The sequence below is a fragment of the Malurus melanocephalus genome, unplaced genomic scaffold, assembly GCF_030028575.1.
Source record: "Malurus melanocephalus ecotype Western Australia unplaced genomic scaffold, MMel_1.1 scaffold_75, whole genome shotgun sequence".
NCBI lineage: Eukaryota > Metazoa > Chordata > Aves > Passeriformes > Maluridae > Malurus > Malurus melanocephalus.
Window position 1 is genome coordinate 1,812,588 of NW_026623307.1, and position 23,708 is coordinate 1,836,295.

Consider the following 23,708-nt stretch of genomic DNA (forward strand, 5'->3'; position numbering starts at 1 on the left):
TTTTGTTTTTTTAAAAGTGTGTTATCCAGAGCTATTTTAACAATCCACCCAGCTTGTCCCTTGGGTGATGGGCAGCCCAGGGTGGGACTATGGCTTGATGTATTCAAAGACAAGATTGCAGGGGGGTGGTGGGGAGGGGGACACGAATCATTTGAATAAATAGAGATTCTGGGGAATAAAGTGCGGAAGCTAACGGGGATTTATAGTGCCATTAGACTTATAAATGGTCTTGGGAAAGTGCTGTGTGAATTTACAGTGCTGTACAAATGATTTCTAATCATAATAAACGTCGTATATTAAGTCTTCCAGGCCCTGGTGACAGAGGCTCTTTAACAAGACTAGAAGATCATGGTACACAGAGAGGACAGCTGTATTTTTAAATAAATGTATTATAGCTTACCATATCAGGCCATTCAGGGTGACTTTTATTTCCCACAAAGTGACGAAAAATTGCGTATATAGGTATTAGTTAGAGGTGAGTAATATGTTGTTTTTCTTTTTTTCTTAAGTGTATTATAAACCGATACACTGATTAGGTCATATTGGTTAAATTAATACTTGAAAAGGTGTGTGCAGAAAGTGAAACAAATGAATAAGACACTGATAGGGCATTGAGCTTTCTAATCTCCTGTAATGAGGGTGCAAGTATGACTTTCTTTCAACCCGTTGGCTTGTTCTTTCCACGTAATCACCCTGTCRTCAGTCTGCTGTCAGACAGTTTGATGGGATCAATCCTGGTTCTAGCAGGCAGCTGGCTTCCAATTTTGAGTGTGGGTCATTAGTAATTATACAGAGATATCGCTGAAACTGCCTTTCAGTGTCTAGTGTTCCAGGCAGCCCTCCCTCCTGTGTGYGTGGGAAAGAGGAAGGAAGGAGATGATTTTTTCCATGATTTTGCCAGTAACATTTCTCGTGCACTTTTTGCCAGGAGAGGGCACTATGGACTCTCTGTCCATGTTGGGAAATAGCAAAGTGGACACACAACAGAGTATTTTACTCTTGTTCAGCAGCAGCAGACTGCAGACTGTGGGTGATGCGGCTTTGTGGTGAGAGGAGGGAGGTGTTTGACTTGTCTCGGTCTCTGTAGGAAAAGCTGTGTATGGAGCCAGCTGTCCTAAGCTGTGGTGGTGGTTCATGTAGCTAGTGAAAAAAAATGGGAATGATGTGGCCTTTCCCTTTTGAGCTCTCRCCACCAGCACTTCCTAGCACAGAGAATGCCGCTATAGCCGTGATTGTTCTGGCTCTGGCAGGTGCAAAGCCTTGAGTGATGGTGGATCCAGTAGTGTGGCATCATTTCCTTACACCARTGTAACATTCTGTGCTTGCTGCCCTCTCTTCCTGCACAGCATCCAAGTTGCATTTTGTGCTGCTGACGTGTGGTGCAAAATGAGCTTGTCTGAGAATAACAGGTGTTGGAGGTATCAAGTTTAGCAGCTCAGATTGCAGCTGGGAGCAATTCTTAAATGGAGGCCAACTGGCTTGTCTCCCACTCATTCTTCTGTGCCTAGGAGGGTTAGTCAGGAATTGTTTTGATGATGTCCCAGTCAGGTAGGTCTAAGCAATTAACCTTCTGCCATGTAAGGCATCATGAAAGCCCCTTTTTTTCCCATTGCCTCGCTTGAGCTGCAGCAGTCTGATTGCAGTGCTCTCCAGCATCTCCTTCCAATGGCACTGGTGTAAATTCAGAGCAGAACTACCGTGAGTGGAGCTTCTGTGTAGTGATGCACAGACCAATCTCTTGTGCCTCTTTTGCCTGGTACCAGCAGGCAGCAAGGGGCAGCAGCTGCAGAGAGGTGAYGGTGGCTGCTTTGTGACAGAGAAGAGCAGGACAGCCCCAGCTTTCAGTCTGACTCTGCTTGGCTTTGYTTCATATCATTAAGGTTCTCTCACTAATGAAGAATCTCTTGTGTAACTAGTTCTAACCTCCATAAAGTCTGGCTCCTTTTCCTCGCCCATCTATCAAATCCTGTTGAAATACTGTCCGTCATGAATAAGCTCCACTTATGCTGCACATGTACCATGTGATTTATGACTCGGGAGGGCTTTCTAGCCAGCACTCTATATTCACACTCTGGCTGTGTTTCATGAAAAGCTCTAATGGAAGAGCTGTGCTCTAGGCTTTGTCAGGGCTGCCTTTCGAGGGGGGCTCATGGCATTTTTCATTTGTATGGGCTGCATCTCTCCACTAGAGCTCTGCTCATGTGCGGGGTTTGATTGGCATTGATTGTGCTTCAGGGAAGGGAGCATGCTTAGCRAGAAAAGAACAGGCGTTTCTCAAAACCTTGACTTTTAGGTAGTGAATTGACCTGGATTAGCTTTTGACACACTGTAAATGAACGCTTCTGTATAAATTGCTAGCATACCTCTCACTGTGGAACCTGAACCCTGTGTTTCAGGTTTTATATATATTGCTTTTGTGATGATGCATTTCATATTAAATCATTTCTGGACACCATTTTTCATGAGTTGTCACTGAGGCTGCAGCCCCCTTTGTTTCAGAAACTGGTGATTCTGCCAAGCTGCATCTGAAAAGTACCTGTTGCGTCACAGCTATTCCAGGGAGCTGTTCTGCATTCTGTCCTTCCTGCTCTCAGTAGTGGGGCTTGTGCATTTAGCTAGATAAGCAGATCTTTCATTGCCATTTTCTTGTGTTTGTCCTTTCTCTTGCTTGYGATATTGACAAGCTGCCTAAATCCCAGGGAATAGAAGGGCCAGCCAAGTCTGTATGAATTTCCAATCTTGCTAGGAGAGCTAGAACAATCGGACTCTGCTTAATTCCAGGGGATTTATAATGCCTTAGACATTACAGCGTTGAGCACCTGAAGAGAACATATGTGACATTTTGGGGGCTATCTTGTTTCAGTAGTTGGAGAGAAATTGCTTCTCTTTGTTCCCTCAGAGGTGCACAGAGAGAAGTGCACTCGGATGCAGTGAACCACTTAATAGGTTCAGTTCATCAGCTTTGTTAGCCTTGGAGGTGACATGGTCCAGAAGTGACAGTGGGTTATGGACAGTGGTACTTCCTGTGGCTTGGAATTAAAGGAAAAAACTCAAGCTCTTTTGCTGCCRTAGGAGGTGCGCTGTGCTTTTTTGAAAGCAGACCGTTGTCAACCACAGCCTGGCCATGTCTCAGAGAAGGCACTGAAAATGTTCAGGTATCAGTAGTGAGTGGACTGCCGTTGGGAGAAGGGTGGAGGGGGAGTGATCACTTTCATGTTTGACTTTTGAGCATTGCAGCATAGAGTTCTTGACTGACTTGTCAAGAACTTTTGCCCTGCTTGGCCTTATCWGCCTTTCTTTTCCGCACTGATAACTGTGTGGTCAGTGACCATCTCCTTTGTTGAGAGCTGTCACCCACAGTACCATCCAGAAATCCCAGGCAAATTCAGCAACACTGCTTCCTGTGCCAGGAGGGACCAGAGCAGTGGCCATCAGCRGGTTGCCACTGAGTGGGCTGGTGTGGAAATGTTTTGGTTGCTGTGTGACCTGTGACATTATGGATCRTTCTGTCAGCTCGAAAGCAAGGCTGCTTTTTTTGAAAACAAAGCTTCGCTTATTCGTAAGTGCCTGCTGCAGTGAGAGCTGAGCAGGGTATAAAACTATCCTTTCCTTTCAAAGTCACCACTGATAACTAATGGGATGGCTCGAGTAAATGAGAAGAATAGTTGATGTTAATAGAGCTGGCACTGGRTTCATTTCACTGCAGGCAGTTGGAGGAAATGGCCTCAGACTATATTGTAGGTAGGAAACGAGAAYATCCAGTGGAGAGAATAAGGGCATGCACTGTAAGAAGACTGCAGGAATGAGATCCTCAGGACAAAAAGAGAGGAATGGCAAAAAAGTGAGAAATTAGGAAGAGAAATCCCAGTGGAAYTGGCAGGTGTTGGGCAAGAAGAGAGTGTTTGTGAGACACTAAGCTTGTGATAGAATGCTTGTGAGGTCTCCCTTGTCACAGCAGAGTTCAGCTGATTTATAATGGTTGTGGTTTTGTAGCCCTGGTTTTCAGTGCTGCTGTTCTACTTGTGTCACCTGTGCCTTTGACTGTGTCTGAAATAGAGTGGGTAGGGTTAACCTTGCCTAAAGAGAGATGGTTTGCAGATAAAACCCTTACACATTAWCTGATGCCTGTCAGGGGAAGGCAGGTTGCCTTGGGTCTTGCCAGCTCTAGAGCTGCATTGTTTCACCCTCATCCATTCAAGACTGAAAACAGGAATAAAATCTAGAGGAGAGCAGCATGGTTCCAGATCTGACTGCTGTCCTCCTGAGTCTCTGCAAGGCTGGCTTAATTCATTTATCACTCCATTCTCCAGTTCCACTAATGTTTGGAGGTGCTGCAAGGCTAAGAGCACTTGCACCAACCTAGGCTTTCAGTTGATGGATTAATTGATTAATTCTCCAACATCATAATATGCTTTAATCAGAAGTATCCATGACCTCATGAAGGGCTTCCTTATTTTGGTGGCCTGTCTCTTACCAAAAAAGGGTCTATAACATATTTATTTCATGCTTCTTTTCAAGGAGGTCATCTTAGTTGTGTTTATTTAGTTGTGTTATATTGCCTTTGCTACAGATACTGCCAGATAGGTGAAAGAATTATTTCAGGCTAGAAGACTGTCCTAGATTTTTTTTTTCTCCTGAGCTGATAGTCACAATGGTCTTGTCTGGCTGTGAACAAATCCTAGAAGGAGCACCCAGAAAGMGGCTGTGCTGCTCTGGACATCTGCAGAGTGTAGTGAGTGGTCACWGTGCTGGGAGGTTCCACATGGGCTGGTGGAAGAGACAGACCTTGGTGCCCTTTATAAGGTGCCATAAGTGTACTCTGAGCTCTCTGAATCCTTTCTTAGCTGGGGAAGGAGATGCTGCACAGGGAAATACTGAAGSCAAACTGCTAGGACTTAATTGAGGGTGTTTGCAGAAACACTGTGCTGCTTGCACAATGATGATTTGGGAAGCAGCTATGACTGTCCTTCCTCTTTTTTCTGGGGTCTTCCTCTTTTTTTTTCCTTTTTTTTTCTTTTTTTTCCCCTTTTTGGGGAGATAGTGGCTTCTTTTCTCTTTTTTTTTCCCCTCCAGCTTGCTTGCTGGAGCTAAAGGTAGCCCTGTCTGGGTCCTGACCCTGGGCAGTGGGGAAAAAGGTGGGAAGTTTCAACAGTTGTGGGTCAGGAATGAGTGTGGAACAACAACTCTGGCTGGCTTTATTTAGCCTGCTAATGTTTCCATTTCCCATCTGTTCAATGGGAATAATCTAAGTGTTGGGGATCAATTCACTGAGTATCTGATTGCTGTGCAGACAGTATGGCAATAAGGTACTAAAAATGTCTATACATAAAAATAACCTCTTAGACTCTCTGGCACTGTGCCTTTGGCATGTCACAGGTCGTAAAGATTCTGCCAGATGAAATTAACTGGCAGCCTTGTTCAGTATGGAATGAGAGCAGTTTGCTCTCCTAGCATAGTTTAGGTACATTAGGGCAGACACATCCTGGTGGATTTTTTCAGTCAAGTCAGCAGATAGTTGGAGTCATTAGTACTATAATATGTATGAGGGTCTTGAATTAAAAATTCTTGGCTGGRAGAGCTCTTTTTCTCTGTCTGTGAGGACAGAGATGAAGGACTGTGTGCATGATGTTATTGGGATGTTGGAACAAGGAACTCCTTAGTTTGAAAGGGGTAATAAATTATCGATTATGTWGACAAATAATCTGCCCTTGTGTTCCTCCTGCTGAGAAGTTACAAGTTTGGGACAGCTATGGGAGAAGAAAGAGATGTGATTGTGGGTGATGGGAATGTGATAGAAATACAAGGGAGGTTGGAGGGAAGACATGAAGGTGGAGACGTTTTGACAAGTCTGGAGATGTGCAAAGCTTACCAACAACTAAGAGGACTTCAGATTCGGAGTTTCTCTTCTCCCTAACTTTCTTCTGGAGAGAAACTGTTGAACCCTGAGGTCTCTGTGTTTATTTGGGCTATGACTTGGTGGGAAAGAGCTTGTGAGACCTGAGCTGCTTTTGCAAATGCTGATTGGGAACTTTGCTCTGAGGCTCAGGTAAGAGCCAGGTTGGTGGTCTGGTTTTGGCACAGRTGCTGACTAACACAGGGTTTCCATTTCTGGACTCTCCTGTTGTGTTGTAGTGGCCTGATGAGGCAATGCACAAAACAAAATGTGAGATAGCTGAGAAGTACCAGCAAAAAAATCTAGAGGGTGATCTGATTTTATGATTGACCTGGGTTCCCTCCAGCTCTGTGGGACTCTGTGGCTTGAGTAAATGGCTTGGCGTGTGCTATAGGCACCAGTACTATTTTGCTGGGCATGGAGAACTATGAGGTGCTTTGGTGTCTCTGATCCCAGAAGATAATAGTCATGCTCATATTAACCTCAGCATCTTTTCCCTGAGAGGGTTTTCAGTATGCTGCCTTTGTAAAACCGACAGCAATTTTTCAGTCTGCTGCCTTCATCCATCAGTAACGTTCTCCACCAGGGAATGCAGCGTTAGGCCAGTCCCTCTAACTTATCTAAAAACATATTTATTTCAAATAGCTGTGATGTATTTCCTGGGTCATCATTAACAATGCAGGTGTACAATAGGAAATGAGACTTCCTAATAGCAATTGGATTCTGCTGCCTGATCGAAGAATTGCTTAAGAACTAAGCTGTGTGTCATTAGAAGAAGCCCCTTTTGGGGGGATTACCTGTGTATGCAGTATGTGGTGAAGCATGAGGCCAGTAGCTGGCTGAGTTTAACCAGCCAAGGAATGTGATAATCCTCCAGAAAACATGTGTAACATGGGCTATTTTATTAGCAATAGGRAATGGATATTCCATTTGTGACTAGGAAGGTCATACCTGTCTCTGGATATTAATATGGCTTTATCACCAGCAGCCAGTGGGAATGCTTCATGTCTGTGCAGAACGCTAAAGCTGCCTTGTGCTGTCAGATGTTTGGCTGGATTTTAAGGATGCTTCTATCCACTAGGGCTATCAGAGAATATTGCCTTGCTCTCTGAAGACAAGTGCCTTTCAAATACCATTGAATGTTTCTGCTCTCGTTAAAAGTTAAGAAGCCTTTGATCTGAAGTACTATTTTTTGTTTTTTCTTTTTTTTTTTTTTTTTCCTCTGGCTTGCCAGGGCCTGGGAGGAGTTTCATGGCCTGGTGAACAGCAGTGGCCGCTGATCGAACGCTCCCCCCCCTCTGTCACACCCAGGGTAGGGCCTCATCTTTCTTCCTATGTGACTTCATGGCATACCTCTCAGCTTCCAACCTTCTTCCCATGGGCTGGCATGTCCTCTTGCCTTACGGGCCTGATGGTGGGCCCATTCTGCCATTTATTCTTTTCCAAAGGTCAAAATTATTTAAAAAAAATTTTTTTTGACCGGACACCAGCATTTTCTGTTGAGGTGCTGTGTACTATTTTGGTAATGTGTCCTTCCTCTGTGTGAGGCACTTGTATCCCAGACTTGCTCCCAGGAGGCTGAGAGGTATGTCTTCAGCATGGGTGTGTTGCCTAGGATTGACTGTAAGCAGGTATGGAGTGKTAAATGAATCCTAAGCACACCCAGGTGATGGACACTGAGAGGCACCTGGGGCCTGACATCTCTTTAACAGTGGGCTGAAGCAGAATATATTAGTTGGTCAATTAAAACTTGTTGAAGAAGGGCACCAATAACTACTGCAGGTAGAAATAAGAACATKGTGTCTAATGAGATGACCACCACTACTGCTGGTAGTGGTAGCCAAGATGTGCAGAGAAAATAGCCAAGGTGAGCCCAGGGCTACTGGGAGCCTCACAGCTCAGATTGTTTTTCATCCCAGTGCCCACTTCTCTGATAGCAGGCCCTTAAAGAGGGCCAGCAAGAGGCCTGGCCATGAGAGTTGGTTGTAGCCAAGTGGGATCACTGCATTGCTGAGTGGCAGAGCAGAGAAATCCACTGGAAGGAAGCATTTACGTTGCCCAGTTCCCACAGCTGGGCAGTGAAATRTAGCTGCTCCAACACAGCTCAGCTCCGAGGAGCTGCCAGGGATCCCAAAACCTCCCTCAACAGCACTGGGTGAGCCTTGCTCTCAAGTCATGGGTGAAAATASTATCTCTCTCTCCTCACAGGTTTGGCTTTTTGTGAGGATCAGTGGTTACAAAATATTACACAGGCACTGGGTAGTGTTGTTATTGTTAGATGACATTCACGTGTCCTTCCGGAAGAGGAAATGTGCTTACTTCAYTACATACCAGGCTCTGAAGGCAGCAAACGTGCCAAGGGTATAGGAAAACAGTGCCAGAGTTCATTTAGCTCTCAGCTGTACTGGCTGGCCTGTGCTGAGCAGGAAGAGCAGGGATGAGCACACCCAAGTAAATTCAAAAGGAGGGAAGATGTGGAAATCTGTATAGGAAAGAGGTAGCTAAAGTCTGCTGTCCTCCTGAGGTAGATGGCATGGGTGAAAGTCCAGCATGGGATAGAAAGCCAAACCATTGTTGCAAATTAACCAAAATGCAGTTAATGAATCCTKAATCACATTCCCATATGGCAGCCCTGTTCTGCTGGCAAGTGCAAAGGTGAACCCCAGTCTTCTGTAGATGGCTTCCAGCATGGTTTTTGCTGTCATGTCATAGAAGAGTAACTTTTTTAACTCTAAAAAGTGGTTTTTACTTCCTTCTGCTCTTCCAGTTCTCCAGCCCACCTCCTGGAGGTGTTCCAGTCTGTGCTGGTACAGCTGCCATGCAGCTCCTGGCAGCACTCAATGATAGCTCAAGGGTTTGAGTGGAATTTCAGTCCTGCACAGCACCTTGCTGCTGAAGTTGCTGCCTTTGCTCTTCAACCATTTGGTGTGGTATGTCCTGGGGTATCCCTAGATGTTTTGGCTTGGGCAACTTACACCCCTGACCCTGTTTATGGGAAGAGCTGCCAAATCTGTCTTCTTAAAGTAATTGTAATCTCAYTTGTTTCCAACACACCACCTCTTTATTAATGTGGAAATATGCTTTGCCTGTTGCTGCTGCTCACAGGCTGGCAGTAAGCAATAWCAGATTTTTTGTAACCTGCCCCATCTTCAATTGCTGCAATGCCATGAGACTGTACACAAGGAGGTTGTAGACCAGCACTTCTCTCTTGGTCAGTAGCCCCTGAGGCTCATGTTTGTACTCAAGTGAGTAGAAGCTGCTGAAGAAACCCTTCTTTTTAAACTTGAGAGAAACATCCTTTTCAGATTAGATATTCTTGTAAGGTAGGAGAGATCAGAGAGCTAAACTTGTTGACAGTATGACTAAATACAAGGAAAAGAGGCAGGGGGAGGTTGGTCTGATGGTATATTTATACTTCAATCAGAATCCCCGAGATAAATGTTTGGTGAGGAAGAGACCTTGCAAGTTGTTTAAACACCAGAATCCATCAGGGAGGTTTCCACATTCTATCATGTGCTTTGCTCACAGGAGATGACAATCTTTTCTTCTCATTGAATGGAGATGAGCCAGGATCTCCCTCTGTTCCAAGAGTTGTGGAGTGACAGCTGAYTTATGTGAGAAGTCTGTAGTTAGGAAGCAGATCTGCATAGGAGGTTTAATTAGAATTGATTCTGAATGATGTACTGGGATGGCAACACTGTAGCTGTGGTGGGGAGAATGGGGAGGTGCTGTGATCTGAAGAAATGCACATCTTCAACCACTGTTTTTCTTCCCTCTGTTTTCCAGGGATAATTCAAGCTTTCGAAACACAAAAATCACATTGTGAGAACAAGAGTTGGCACTAAGCTCCTCTCTCCGTGTTGAAAGCACTGGGAGTGCCCTCCGACCTCTGAAGGGACTCATGGGCCACTCTCGCACTCCTCCCTGGGGGAAGGATCCATCTGAAGCCCTCCAGCAGCGGTGACAATAGAGGCCGATTTTGTCTTACACAAACTTTTTTTTAGCAGTGGGGCGGGAGGCAGCCTTTCAATTAGCGGCGGGCCCTTGGGGCCACATCTTGCAGCACTTTCCTCTCTTTCTCTACATGGCATGCAGGATCTCTGGGATTCTGCCTCAACATCAGAGCCTTTTGCTGAGGGATACCAGTATTATAAATCTCTCTGCAGCTGGGAGGAGCATCCCAGTTGAGAGTCAGCCCTGTGGTTTTCAAATGCCCCCTTTCAGTTCTGCCAATAAATTATTGGGTCTCTTTGTTTCTTTCAGTCTCTCTTATTTTTGTCTGTCTGAAATTTGGTGGGATGRTGTTTCTCTAGGCTGCTTGCTTTGTCTTTGCCTCTTCACACTCCCAGGTTAGCCGTGCCTTGCACCCACCCCTGTTCGTTGGGGAGAAGGATGTGAGCTTCGCTTAAGCCAGGACAAAGAGATGTTTGGTGTCAGTTAACCTCACTCTGTCTGTGGAGAGCCAGCAGCACTGGCTGAATGCAGGGCCAAGCCTGCTTCTGGTGTGCCCTGGGGTTTGCAAGTCTCTGGCCACCTGGGGAACTGGGCCCCCAGTGGGTGTAGCAGAAGAGACTGATGGCCCAGCCTGCTACTCATGGCTGCGTGACAGCTGTGACCAGAAGAGGGGCTGGGAGTGACCCCCATCCTCAGGGGTGAGCCTGGAATGATGGGTTGTTGCCTGGAAAGCCAGCATGGCTGCAATTTGGATGCCACGGAAACAATAGGAGCTAATTATTTCCTCTGATTCTGCTTGACTACAACACTAATTGTACTCATTAACAGCTCCAGCCTTTTCTCCTTTTCCTTGGGGAATCACACAATTGCCTTTCGTTTTTAATAGAGCCTTTGCCTCAGGCCCAGGAGGGGAGGCTGTGGCCAGCATGGGGCACATCTCCTGCCCCACGTGGTCTATGCAGTCCCCCAGGAGAAGGGGCTGTTTGGGCCAATTTGCTCGTGACCACAGAACCAGCAGCCCATGTCCAGAACAATTACCAGCCTTGGGGAMTGGGAGACCTTCAGCCTTCCAGACYTTCAGACTCCAATTGCAAATTCCTTGTCATACTATTCAAGTGTAGATTCTCTGGCAGCCAGGACTGCCAGAGAAAATAGTTTAAAATAYTCAKTCTGAAGGGTTTGTTTTCTGTGTTGAARGTGTCAGTCCTAAGTTGTCTCTAGAGACATTTGGTGCACTGACAGCAATGACTGAGTGCTCCCCATGGTCAGGCAGTTAGACCTGGCTGGGCAGGAAGCAGAGCTGTTCCCCAAGCTGTAGTGGCATTCCTCTCTGTGTTTCTTGRGACCCGTGGTCCTGTTCCTGCTTTTGTCACTTGTCTGTCACCAGCTCTCAACCAAATGCACTTTTCCAGGCACGGTTTGTTTTCCCTGCTGCGAGCAGGTACTACTACAGCTGCTACTTAAGATTCATTTTAAATACAACTCTCCCCTGCTGCTCTCCAGTATTTGTTAGGGGGGATTTAGTTGTAATTACATTCTGGCAATCTAAGCAAAAATAGCCTTGCAAGGCAGGGCTGAAATATTAGCTGCAGGCTCCTTTTATTCACAGCGTATTTAGCTTTTTGCAGATGACATCACTTRGAGCTTTAGTCCTGTTGTTGTGTCCAGCTGCGCGTCATGTCCACCTCTGTTATTTCGTGTACTCGCCCACTTCTCRCTTCTGATGCCCCTTGTCTAAGCTGATGCTGATGAGTGGAGGCTTGCTATTAAATCTGAAAATGCTGCGGTCCTGCTGTGCTCCCCCTCACTTTGCAAGYGAGCTGTGGAAGAGCCCTTCCCGGGGAGGCTGTTCCTCTCCTCCCACGGCCACYGTGGTTGAGATTCAGAGGAACTCAGCAGTGGTTCCTCTTGCTCAGTCTTTAAGTGAGCAAGCTGCCTGGGTGTGGAGTTTGTCCTCTTTAAGGCTGTTTTTCCTGAGGCCAGGAGAAAAGCAGTGTTTGATCAGTGCCAAGMATCAGGTGTGCCTTCTACGGCCTGGAGAGGGATGGAGCCAGACTGGTTTTTGAGCTGGACTTTTGGTTTGTGGTCTGCTGTGTCCTGCTAATGAGAATGGTGAAATACAGGCATGAGGTTGTTTGGGAAAGGAAGGAGCTTCTGTCATGCTCTAGACAAAGGTTTCAGATCCTCTTCATTCGGGAAGGAAGCCTCTAGCCATAGGAGCTCCAAATCTGTGGTGAGTCAATCCCTTCCCTGCTTTCCTTATCCTGAAGGCTTTGCACACTCTTCTTTAAATCCCTGCAAAGTGGCCTTTGGGGAAACTGGAAGAGCTTTGAGCCCTGGAGCCCAAAATGAGCATTCCCTTGGGCTATTCTTTCCCAAGAATGCTGCACTGTGTTGGGCTCATGGGCCCTGGGTGTCTCTGGCTACAGCTGGTCAAGTAGAGGCTCATGGCTCACAGAGAAAACTGAGTCCCCAGTTTTGGAGGAGAGCAGTTGGAGGATAATGTTGCCTTGCCTTAGTGCATCTTGATGGAGTGTAATGGAGTATCACAAGGCTTATACTGGGCTGGGGAGGCTTTTCCTCTCTCACTGCACTCCCCCAGCCCTGCAAGGTCTTCCCCCACCAGATCCTGCAAGGCACAACTGCTGCCCAAGACCTGTGACATCCCAGCTAGTGCTTTTGGTTTTGTTCTTGTCTCTGGAATGATAAACCACAGAAATCTCCTGAGGGCTGGTAAAACCACTGCTTGGAGATAGTGGATAATGTGGTCTAGGTCATGTGCTCCTGGCATGCTGGAAGAGCTCATCCCTTTCCACTTGTTCTGCATGGTCGTGCTGGAGCCTGAGCTCCCTGGAAGAAACAGCATCCTTGGAGTGGTAAGATGAAGGTGACAGTGCCAGGCTCTCTAGACTGGCAGCAGTGCAATAAGGAGCCAGTAATCAATGGGAAATGGCCAGGCAAAGACAGACTAGAGCTCATTAATTATGCATCTTCTTGGGGACAGAGATCCTGTGTGCTCTGGTTTGGGCCGCTTGTGTCAGCTTCTGCCTCTCACAGGGCTGGGGACATTGGGCCAGGAGGGTCTGTCCCTTCAGCCACTGAGAGGACATTGCTGTGGCAGGAYAGGAGTCCTGTGCAGTGCCATGACGTACCAGCAAGACTGTCCAGGAGTACAGTGCCCCAGAACCTGGTCACCTCACCTGGGTCMTGGCCATGGGAGGTGACCCATGCAGGGGGCAGGACCCAGCCAAGGTCCTCTAAGCACCCCTGCCTGCACTGGTGAGCACCATCCCCACCTCTTTCAAGGAGCTCCGGATTCACCCAGTGTTGGTGCTGTAGGCACTGTGTAGCTCACAGGGACAGGGCAGGAAAAGCCACCTTGCAGAGAGCAAGGGCCGGCTGGCACAGCCCTGGGTGGTTCTGGGCCGTGACCAGGCTGCAGACATCCAGGAAGCAATGTCTCAGCTGCTGTGTGTTTTCCTCCATGCCCACAGTGCCCTCACCTCTTGCAGGCGRTGCTGGGGGCAGTTGTGGGCAGTGATCAACTGGTTTTGTCCCAGCAGCAGCAGAGGCCGCCGGTGCTGGGGCTGCGAGGCTGATCCCTGTCCTGGAGCCAGGCGCAGGTGGCACGAGCTGGATCTCAGAGGAGCAGATGCTGCTTGCCACCGCTCCAGGCTGACTCCTCTCATCTCCCCTGCCAGCAGGGACAAAGCCAGGRGGCCCCAGAGGTCACTGAGGGGCACAGGGGGATGCAGCGTTGCTGGGATGGGGGGAAGGGGCTGTGCTTGAYAGAGATGATCCCACAGGGCAAGGAAGGCTGGTGGGGGAGGGAGTTGTGCTGATGCTCCCAGCAGGATGGATGCCACAGGGCACACATCCTTGAGGGGTTTGGGTGCCTGGTGGCCCAGAGTCCTTCCACCTCAAGCTGCTTGCTGGGGATCAAGGACAGCAATTTAGCTGTCCCCAAGAGCCACAGKCAAGGCATAAATGAAGGGAGGAATTCACTGCCACTAATCTCATCCATGGCTTCATTGTTGCCCCAGAATGGGCGACTGTAGCTGTGATTCCTACCCCATTRCCACAACAAGGAATGCCAGTGTACCCATTTGTCCTGGACTTGCATTTGTAAATTTGCAGAGGGGTAATGTGACTCTTGCTGTCAGCATGGCCCATTAGATGTCTGACTCTGCTTCATCCCCCCCTGTCTCATCTCACTGGACTCTGCAGCTCAGAGGTGTGTGGCCAGCCTGCACAGGGGGCACATTCAGCCTCTCCGAGGCTGATGGACATTGAGTAGAGATGCCATGCAGGCTTGCAAGACTGTTGCAGGCTTTATTTCCACGTTCAGCACAGTGTGAGCACCCCACGTTCCCTTTTCCCCCATCTCCACCTCTGGGCTGGTGAGCACCTGTGGCATCACTGTGGCAGATACTGCTTGGGRTCCCCGGGGAAGGGCAGGGCAGGTGCCTGGTTGAAGTGAGCCATGAGGAAGATGCCGACGGTGCCRCACACGAAGAGAGAGGCCATGATGAAGAAGCAGACACGGTCGATCACCTGTCCCACCATGATCCATTCTTCGCTCTCCTGCCGGAGGCACAAGAAGGGTGAGGGCTGCCCCCCATGCAGATCCCCCTCCYCCAGCCCCAACTCACGCTGCTGAAGTCGTTCTGCTCCCGTGTGGCGTTGGCGATGTAGTTGCAGGCGTCCACGCAGGCGCGGATCTCAGGACCTGCCTCCTCCAGGCTCTGGCAGAAATCCTGGGCACTGCCACTCTCCAGACCACGTCCTGTGGGCAGCAGAGCTCTCAGCCACCTGCCACAAAGCCCARCTTCACAAGCAGGTGCCAATCCCCCTGGGGGCACTCACCAATCTTCTCCAGCACRGTTTTCATCAGCCCATCCCTTTCCTTCTGCTTCTCAAAGAGCAGCTCTGTCCGGGCTTTCCAGAGCATGTACTCATCGGCTTTCACCATGAGCCCCAGGGAGCTGCGTCTGCGGATGGCTTGTGGTGGCCCTGGCGTCTCCTCTGGCACAGCCATGCCCAGGTAACGGGGCAGGAGGTACAGGAACACCTGGGCACAGTGTCACCTGTGGGGATCTGTCCCCCTCACTCCTCCAAGCGCACCCAATGTGTGTGACCGGTTTCCCTGGCATTGCCTGGAGCACAGTGTGTGGGATGCTGGCACCTGCTGCTCCCCGGTGCTGGGAGCGGCTTGGTGGCACAGTGTGGTCATCGGGGACATCTGAGGACCGTCCATTCATGCCAGATGAAGGCATGCATGCCACCCAGCTCTGCAAGGGACATGGCCTTGATCCCCAAACACCCAACCCATTCCCCYTGTATAAAGGGTAGGGGATGATGGCAGGTACCTGGCGCACTCTCTGGGACATGGAGTGAGTGTTGGGCGTTCTCAGGGAGACGTTGAGGACGATGACAGCATTCACCACGATCACCACTGTCACCACCATGAGGAAGGTCAGGTATCTGGGGAGGGGGCACAGAGCCTCAGTGGGACTGCTGGGTCACAAGCTACAGTCATGCAAGGTCCATCTCAGTGTGCTCCTGGGCTGGAAGCTGATGACTGGCAGTGAAACGTGGGCAAGTGGTAGCCCTGTGTCAGCCCCGCTTCTGTGCCAGTGCCTGTCCCTGGGCTGCAGAGCACCTGGGCACCCTGCTGACACAGTGTGACAACAGGGCTGGCACCCCTGTCCCCAAGTGTCACTTACTTCCCGATCAGAGGCACAGCCTGGGAGGTCTCAGGCACTTTCTGGGCAATCAGAAAGAGGAAGACAGTCTGGGCCAGGAGAACATTGATGGAGACGGTGCATTTCTGCCCACCCGCTGCCAAGGAGGGGGAAAGGCAGAGTTTGGCACTGGCAAAAAACCCCACCTGAAAGCTGAATTAGACAAGTCCTGCTTTGAGGCTTTAACTATGGGATACCTGGAAATTTACACACTCCCCCATCCAACTATCACAGGGGCAGGTGAGAACTGACTCTGATGGTCCTCAGGTACAGAGGGGATGAGGAGCCCTTCCTGGAGTGCTGCTGTCCCCTGGCACGTCCCCATTCACACAGTGGGCACAGCCTCAGCGTACCTTTGGCGGGCAGGAAGTAGACGAGYACGGCCATGGCAGAGATGAGGACACAGGGCACGATGATGTTGATGACGTAGAAGAGCGGCTTGCGCTGGATGATGAGGTAGAAGATGACCTGCTGGTACTGGATGTCATCTGGGGTGAAGCGCTCTGAGTTGATGATCTTGCGGGCGGGGCGGTGCTTGATGGCCCATTCACCATTCTCTGCAATGGTGCCACGTGAGTACCATCCCTCAGTCCAGGGAGGGGGACAAGGGGAGGACTGGTCATTGGCATGGGCCCCACAGGGCACCCAGGCTGCACCCAGTGCTAGAGCCTCTTGTGAGGGAGATGAACACTGTGGAACGTGCCCTGCTACCTGGGCAAAATACCCCAAAAAGCAGTTAGATGGGCCAGCTGGGCACATATGGGGCACCTTGAGCCCCTTGGGGGCTCCCTGGGCTACAGCTGTGGGGCTGGGATCGATCCCCCCATCTCCCCAGTGCCACAGAGGGAAGCCAAGCATGACACCAGGTGACAGCGCACTGCTCTCCCCTGCTCTCCGAGAGAGCGATAGATTTTTTCCCAGTCAAGATCGCAACTCAGGCCGGTAATGAAAAAATAAATCTCGCTGCCCGAAAAGCATTTTGTTCCTTCAATATGCAATTAAAATGTGATGGAAAACGTCATTGTTTGGCCATGACAGCTACGTTCCCAGCATCAATCAAGCTTGCAGGAGCGGTGCTCTCCGAGAGCAGCTGCCAGGCAGCGAGAGCCCCGAGCCGGGGGGGTTAGAAAAACAAATCTCTCCCACACTCCTGCTTGCACTAATAACTTAAGTGCCCATGTAATGGTGGGAGCTGCTAATAGTCCCTGCAGCCCTGCTTTTGGCAGMCACCAGTGTAGCAGCAGGCCTGTTGGATGTCCCCTGCCGTGGGACATTCCTTTGCCATGGGTGTGGCCGCAGTGTTACCTGTGAAAGCCTCGGGATCGATGGAGATCCACTCCACAGTCTGGCCTTCCTCCACGGTCAGCAGCAGGTTGATTTCGTTGGCACTGTACGTCTGGGACCTGGGGAGGGACGAGGTGGTGGCRCAGGCTGGCATGCAGCAGACTGGATGGGCAAAAGGTGCCATTGTGGCCGCAGGTCATGCTGGCCACCTCCAGCTCTGCTTTGGGGGGATTGGCTTGTCCACAGTGCCAAGTGGCCAGGGACAAGTAGGTGGCACTTATCTGCCCAGGGGCAAAACTGGGCATCCCACACTAATCCCCATGTCCCGAGAGGAGCTTCCATGGTGCCCATGCTCACTGAAAGACCATGGTGCAGTTCTGCCAGTCGAAGGGGAAGTAGGTGACGTGGATGACGCAGACGCTGCGGTAGATGGCGGGGGGCAGCCAGTAGATGCTGCCGTCAGGGGACACCAGCACATTGGTGTAGAGGGTGATTTCGAATGTCCCGTCGATGCTGGGGGGGAAAGAGTGGGCTCAGCCCCAAACTGCGCCTGGGGGGAAGCTGCCAGCCCTATGTGGGGACATGTCCTCATTGCCGTGTCACCTACTTGTTCTCCAGGACGACGTCGGGCAGCCAAACCATGGTGGAGGGCACCCGCAGCAGCTGGATGTTGTCATATTGCTCGGGGTCCCAGCTCAGGCGATAATCCACCCATTGCTGGGAGGAGAGAAAAGGAAGAGGGGTCATGGAGCTCCCCAAGATGAAGGAGARTGTGAGCTGCCTGTGCCATCCTGCCCACAAAATGGGCTCAGTTGGGGGTGCCCACAAAAGAGGGTGCAGGTTACAGTGCCAGCCCCAAGGGTGCCACCCTGATGGGCAAACACAGCTGGGTGTGATCCTGCCTGGAGGGGAGGRGTCTCACCATCTCGATCCAGACATTGGTGGTGAGGGTCTCCTCCCGTTCATTCTGGCAGGGAAGGAAGGAGGGAGATGTTTTTAGTGCCCTGCCTGCTGCCCCGCACGAATTATGGGAGTAGCTGGGAGGGTCTCTCACCAGGGAGATGAGGTTGGTGAGGGTGAGCTTGAGGGACACATCGATGATCTCATCCCCCCGGGCCGGACGCAGCTGCTGGTTGTAGTTGGACATGAGGTCCTGGAGCAGCTTCTCCTCCTGGTTCCTGCAGCTCACACCTGCGGAGGGCACATGCCATAGGGACAGCCCGGGGTGGGGACAGTGGGGTCACTGATTTCCTCAGGACCTCATACATTGAGAGGGGAGGCGCAGGCGTGTGTTCCTGAGGGTGTGTGCCCTCTTCTCCATGATCCTGGCAGTCCCATCAGAGCCCCGCACGCAGCAGAGGGAGGGTCCCCCCCATGCCCTCACCCTGCCCACCCGGGTGGACACGGGGACAGTGGCTGCCAGCACAGGGACAGCCCGGTGGGGCAGTGCCTGGTGCTGCACTCCCAGGGGTCACAAACCCCCAGTGCCAAGGTGGGGGTGCAGATCTTACCTGTGAGGGCGCAGAGGATGAGGAGGAGGCCGTGGCCACGCATGGCGGTGCTGCAGGGGCTGGAGCTGGGGCTCCGCTCCCCCGTCCGTGCTGACTGCTCTGGGCCTGGCGCCCGCTGGGACAGGACAGCTGTCCCTGCCAGTGTCAGCTGTTCCCAATAGCCATGGGGGCCGGGAGGGACCGGTGACCACCCACTGCCCCTGCCGGTGGGTTGATGCCCGTTTGCTGGGAAGCTCCTCTGGCATTTTGTGCTGGAGGGGCTGGAACTGGGGCAAGGGGCAGAATGAGCCCCGTGCCCTGGGTTCCCTGTGTGTCCCACAACGGATGCAGCACCATGCAGGTGCCCATAGTTCATGGAAATGGGGTGCCCCTGTGACAGCACATCCTGTCCCTGCCATGGCAGTGGCTGTCCCCAGAATACAGGGTGGGAAGGGACAGGCAAATCCCACCACAACAGCCTGGGGAGTGATCCCCCCACCCTGGGGTTCAAATCCTTCCAGCCCCTATGTAGGGGGATCACAGGGAGGGGGGGATAGCGGTGTGGGGGTGTGGTGAAATTCCTGGCTCAGTGAGGAGGATGTGACAGCTGTCCTGGGCCACTGCCGGTGGGGAGWCGTCAGCTGTGTCCCCTGAAACCAGAGCCCTGGCATCCCACTGCCRAGCCAGGGAAGGAAACGCCTCTGTGGGCCCCCAGCCCTGCCCTGGGGGATGGGGTGTGCTGGGGGGACACCGTGGGTCTGGCTGGGGGATCATGGGGGCAGGGGGGAAATGTGGGCACTGATGGCATCCCTGCCCACTGCGGTGGCTCTGTGGGGATGGTGYCATGCTGGGGGGCCATCTCCTTTCCCAGCCCACTGGGGTAGCAGGGCTGCTACCACATCCCCTCTGAGAATCACTCCTTCCAGACACAGCTGAGGTCCACCCTGCTCAGGACACCCAACAACACCCATTCCCTGGGTGGGCATCACCCTCCCAGCACACACAGTGCTCAGGCTGGGCACTGTGCCCGGTGGGGGACATCAAGAGCAGCCACCAGGTCAGTGCCCCATGGCAAGAAGCACCCAGCTTTATTTTCCCAAACCAAGACAGGTGGGGGAGAGGCTGGCACAGGGGGCCCCCTTTCCCCCCCTAGATGAAGCGTTTGTTCTCCTCCCGGTAGTCGTAGGGGTCTCCAGCAAAGGGCAGTGGGGGTGGGTGGTTGTAGATGCCCATGAGGAAGATCCAGAGGGTGCCCAACACCAGCGTGGGGGTGATGACGAAGAGGCACAGGCGGTCCAGGGTCCGGGCCACGCGGTTCCAGTTGTCGATCTCCTGGGGAGAGAGCCGGGAGCCCGGCAGTGTGGGGGCACAGCAGGCCCAGAGAGCCCCCTGTGCCCTTCCCGTGCCCATGGCCCCACCTCATTGTAGTTGTTTTCATCCCTCATGTGCTTGACAATGTAGTTGGCATCGTCAATGACGGGTTTGATGTGCTCGTAGGGCTGCTCCTCACCTGAGTCCATGCCCAGCGGCGCTAACCCTGGGGATGAGGGGGACAGTGAGATGGGCTCCAAAGAGAGATCCCATCCCTGCCACCCTCCCCCATGATCCCATGGAGGGGCTGTGGCTCACGGGCRGGGGTGACACGGCTGGTCAGCCCGTGCCGCTCCGACTGCTTCTCGAACATGAGCTCGCTGCGGGACTTGACGCTGAAATATTCCTCWGCCTTGGCGATGTATCCGGCAGAGCTGCAGCGCCGGATGCACGGGGCGCTCGGAGGGCTCTCGGACGGCTGTGTCATGCCCAGCAGCCGGGGCAGGCTCTCCAGGAACACCTGGGACACAAGAGCGGCTGTGATGGCCCTTAGTGTGTTGCCACCTTGTCCCCACTTTCTGCCATGTGGCACAGATGCAATGCCAGGCTGTGCTGTCCCAAGCCCTCCAAGGGGCACAGAGTGACCAGGTACCCACCAGCCCACACCCCACGCACCTCTTTGACCCAGTCAGACATGACGTGGGTGCTGGGCGTGCGGAAGTGGAAGTTGAGGACCACGACAGAGATGATCACCACGGCCGTCACCAGAAGCATGATGAAAAGCAGATACCTGGTAGGGAGTGTGGTCTTGGAGCCAGCATTGCCACGGGGGCTGGGCACAGGCAGAGCTGCCCTCTGGCATTACAGGGACTCCACAATGTCCCCACTGCACTCACTTGCCAATGAGGGGGATGGCGTGGGAAGTGGCAGGCAGGCGCTGGGAGATCAGCAGGAGGAACACAGACTGGGCCAGGAGCACTGAGATTACCAGGGTCATCTTCTCACCACCTGGAGAACAGATGAGCTCAGAGCAAACCCTGCCCCAGCAGCTTTGCCAGTATTCCTAGTGCTGGGGTTGCCCTTCCAGTGTCACCAGGGTGCCCCACACAGGGCTTTTCTGTTACAGGAGTACCCTGRGGTCCCACATGGGACATCCTGTGCCCAAGTGCACCTCTGCCAGGATGCCTGGCTGGGGTCACGGTGTCCCACATGAGGATATTCCAGTTCCAGGATGTCCTCAGGCTGGGCTTTGGGGTGTTGCCATGTCCCAGGACCTGGTGCAGGTGTGGGGTGTCCCATGGATGTGACTCCCATTCCTGGCACAGGGCTCACTCACTGTCAGCAGGCAGGTAGAACACGAGGATGACCATGAAGGCGATGAGGATGCAGGGTATGACGATGTTGATGACATAGAAGAGCGGCTTGCGCTTGATGATGAGGTAGAAGGTGATGTCCTGGTGCTCGCTGGTGTCCAGGGGAATGTCAGGGTGGATGTTCTTGCGTGCTGGGCGGTGGATGATTTCCCACTCCCCATTCTCTGCCAGGGCACAGGGGACAGCACATGGCATGGGGGACACCTGCCATGAGCATCCTCACCAGCCCCACTAGCGCCAGTCTCCCCTCCCAGGGTGTGGGTACCATTCCAAGGTGGGATGGGTGCCAGGGTGACAAAGTCCCAGGTACTGGTGTTTCTCCATGGTGGGTAGCCCCATCTCCAGAGTGCCCCCCTGCCCTTTATAGGGTGTTCCACTGCCACAGGGTGTGGTGGAAAGCACCAGTGTTACCTGTGAAGCCTTCGGGGTCGATGATGATCCACTCCACCGGGTAAGACCTCTCCGTTTCTGGGTCAGTGTCTGTCTTCAAATGCATCTTGATCTCCAGGGCACTGTATGCCAGCGACCTGGACCACAGTTGGGGGGACAGGCAGTGAGGGGCTGTGGGCACCCACCAACCAACCCACCCTGACYTCCAGCAGGATGGACTTAGGCCACCAGGTCGCCTGCAGACCCCCATCTTGCTGCGTGCCAACAGCAAGGAGAGGAGCTGRCAACAGCAGGCACCATGGTGGGGATGGGATGCCCGCCCTGCTGCCCTGACCCCGCCAGCTGGCACCTGAATCTGAGGGAGCAGTTCTGCCAGTCGAAGGGGAAATAGTCAACGTTGATGAGGCAGGTGCTGCGGAAGATGGCRGGGGGCAGCCAGTAGACGTAGCCTGAGTCGTAGATGAGAACGTTGCAGTAGTAGGCGACCTCGAAGAGCCCRTCATTGCTGTGCCAGGAGGGAGAGGGTGATGGCAGGGCTGGGAAGGGGCTAGGGGAGCCCTGGGCATGCTCTGGGAACAATTCAAAAGTTTGTGAGTGGAAACAGAGGCACAGCTCACTTGTTCTCCAGGACTATCTCAGGCAGCCACAGCATGTCTGGCGGCAGGCGGAGCACCTCGATGTCCCCAAACTCAGACTTGTTCCACTGCAGGCGGTAATCGGTCCAGCCCTGGAGGGGAGGATCCCCAGGTCACCCCCTCAGTGCACTGGGCCACCCCATGGTGGCACAACTGATACTGTGACAGCCGCCCCTACTCACGTGCTCGAGCCATACGTTGGTGGTGAGTGTCTCGTCCACCTCTTTCTGCAACAGCAACATGGGGCAGTGAGATGTCAGGGTGTCCCCCAAATGTGAGGCAGTGAGATGTCAGGGTGTCCCCCAAATGTGGGGCAGTGAGATGTCAGGGTGTCCCCCATCCCAGGACCCCCAACCTTCACCAGCCAGGGTTGGGACAGCAGCCTCAGGGCTCCCCCCATCTAGCCAGCCCTGGGGGTGAGGCATGGCTGGGGGAGCACCCCAGAATGTGGCTCACCAGTGAGATGAGGTTGGAGAGGGTGAGGGCCAGGTAGACGTCCACAACCTCATCGCTGGAGACCACAGGGCGCAGCTCTTTGTCGTAGCCCTTCTCCTCGAACAGGTAATGGATGAGCCGCTCCTCGTGGTTCACGCAGAGCCCGCCTGGGGCTGTAGGGTCAGGAAAACCAGGGGGCTCAGCATTACTGGGCCCAGTGCCACCCCTTTGGGATGCTCAGCAAGAGCAGGGTGGTGTAAGAACAGAGGGGAGAGGAACAGGCCAGCACACCGCATGTCTGTGCTGCACAGGAGAACAGACATGGACACAGGAATGACAGACATGCAGGAGCACATGGTCACACACGGTCACGGGACAAGGACGTGGGTACAGACACACAGATACACACCCAGCACAGACAGGGACACAGACATGAGTCACTTTGGTACAGACATGGTGGAACTGTGCACACAGGTGGCTGCACACACAGAACACACATGGACTCATGGATGTGGACTCGTGTGCAGGGACACATGGTCATAGATTCAGCACAGACAGGCACTTAGAGGGACACACGGATGCAATGACACCGCACTGACAGCACACAGCCCGGGCAGGGACACGGCTCTGGGTGGCACAGTCAGGAAAGAAGCACGAGGGACATGCAGTGAAAGGACTCTGCCAGGTAATACCCAAAATGCAGCCCTGGGGACCCTGGTGCCCAGTCTGGACCCTGCCATAGTCATCCCCCACCAACCCCATCGAGGGGGCCCCTAACCCCACGAGCACCCCATGCAGCAGAGCAACAGGGCACCCACGCCCCAGACCCCGCTCACCCGACAGCATCAGTGCCCCGAGCAGGGCCAGCTGCTGCAGCAGGTTCCCCATGCGCTGCCCGTGGTGCCCTCACGCCGTGCCAGGCCCTGGCTGCCTCCTCCTGGCCTGGCCGAGCGGATGTCCGGCTGCCGGACGCAGTGGGAGATGGACGGTGCCAGGTGCCGAGGGGGAAGGTGCCGCTCCCACCCCGTTCTTCCGGCAGYCCCATGCAGGGAAGGCAGACGGGCAGGCACAGCTGGCCCTGCCGGCCCCACGGATGTCAGCCCATCACCCTGAGCCTGGGCACCCCAGCATGGAGCCGCCCCTTCCGCTGCTCAGCAGTGCCAGTGATGCTGCTCGGAGGGGCAGTGTCCCCACAGCGG

General features: G+C 52.8%; 3 protein-coding genes across 6 annotated transcripts in view; 1 reads left to right on the forward strand and 2 right to left on the reverse strand.

Annotated features, from left to right (window-relative positions):
• Nucleotides 1-10,155, forward strand: part of EIF4E2 (eukaryotic translation initiation factor 4E family member 2) — an 18,271-nt gene extending 8,116 nt beyond the window's left edge. For 2 of the 4 annotated variants that reach the window (XR_008965384.1, XR_008965385.1), the window contains 3 exons: nucleotides 7,128-7,205; nucleotides 8,661-8,823; nucleotides 9,680-9,743. Coding sequence is in view for 2 of the 4 variants with exons in the window: in XM_057367159.1 (XP_057223142.1) it covers nucleotides 7,128-7,173 (46 nt within the window). In the remaining 2 variants the exon portion in view is untranslated. Of the gene's footprint in view, nucleotides 1-7,127; nucleotides 7,206-8,660; nucleotides 8,824-9,679 lie in introns of all 4 variants that reach the window. The other 2 variants (XM_057367159.1, XM_057367160.1) reach the window with 2 other exon arrangements.
• Nucleotides 10,156-14,178: 4,023 nt separating this feature from the next.
• Nucleotides 14,179-18,631, reverse strand: CHRNG (cholinergic receptor nicotinic gamma subunit). The gene is given in 14 exon segments (XM_057367065.1): nucleotides 14,179-14,431; nucleotides 14,500-14,633; nucleotides 14,714-14,918; nucleotides 15,217-15,331; nucleotides 15,574-15,688; nucleotides 15,945-16,148; nucleotides 16,897-16,994; nucleotides 17,233-17,388; nucleotides 17,483-17,592; nucleotides 17,798-17,842; nucleotides 17,930-18,066; nucleotides 18,387-18,482; nucleotides 18,485-18,523; nucleotides 18,526-18,631. Coding segments are annotated over 14 exon segments (1,728 nt in total). The 3' UTR covers nucleotides 14,179-14,263.
• An 883-nt stretch (nucleotides 18,632-19,514) lies between these two features.
• On the reverse strand, nucleotides 19,515-23,397 carry CHRND (cholinergic receptor nicotinic delta subunit). The gene is made up of 12 exons (XM_057367066.1): nucleotides 23,346-23,397; nucleotides 22,531-22,676; nucleotides 22,257-22,301; nucleotides 22,057-22,166; nucleotides 21,789-21,944; nucleotides 21,461-21,576; nucleotides 21,013-21,213; nucleotides 20,573-20,684; nucleotides 20,352-20,466; nucleotides 19,995-20,196; nucleotides 19,784-19,902; nucleotides 19,515-19,697 (listed from the first exon to the last, which is right to left on the reverse strand). Exons 1-12 carry the CDS (start codon nucleotides 23,395-23,397, stop codon nucleotides 19,515-19,517), a joined length of 1,557 nt encoding a protein of 518 aa, XP_057223049.1.
• Between the last annotated feature and the right edge of the window lie 311 nt (nucleotides 23,398-23,708).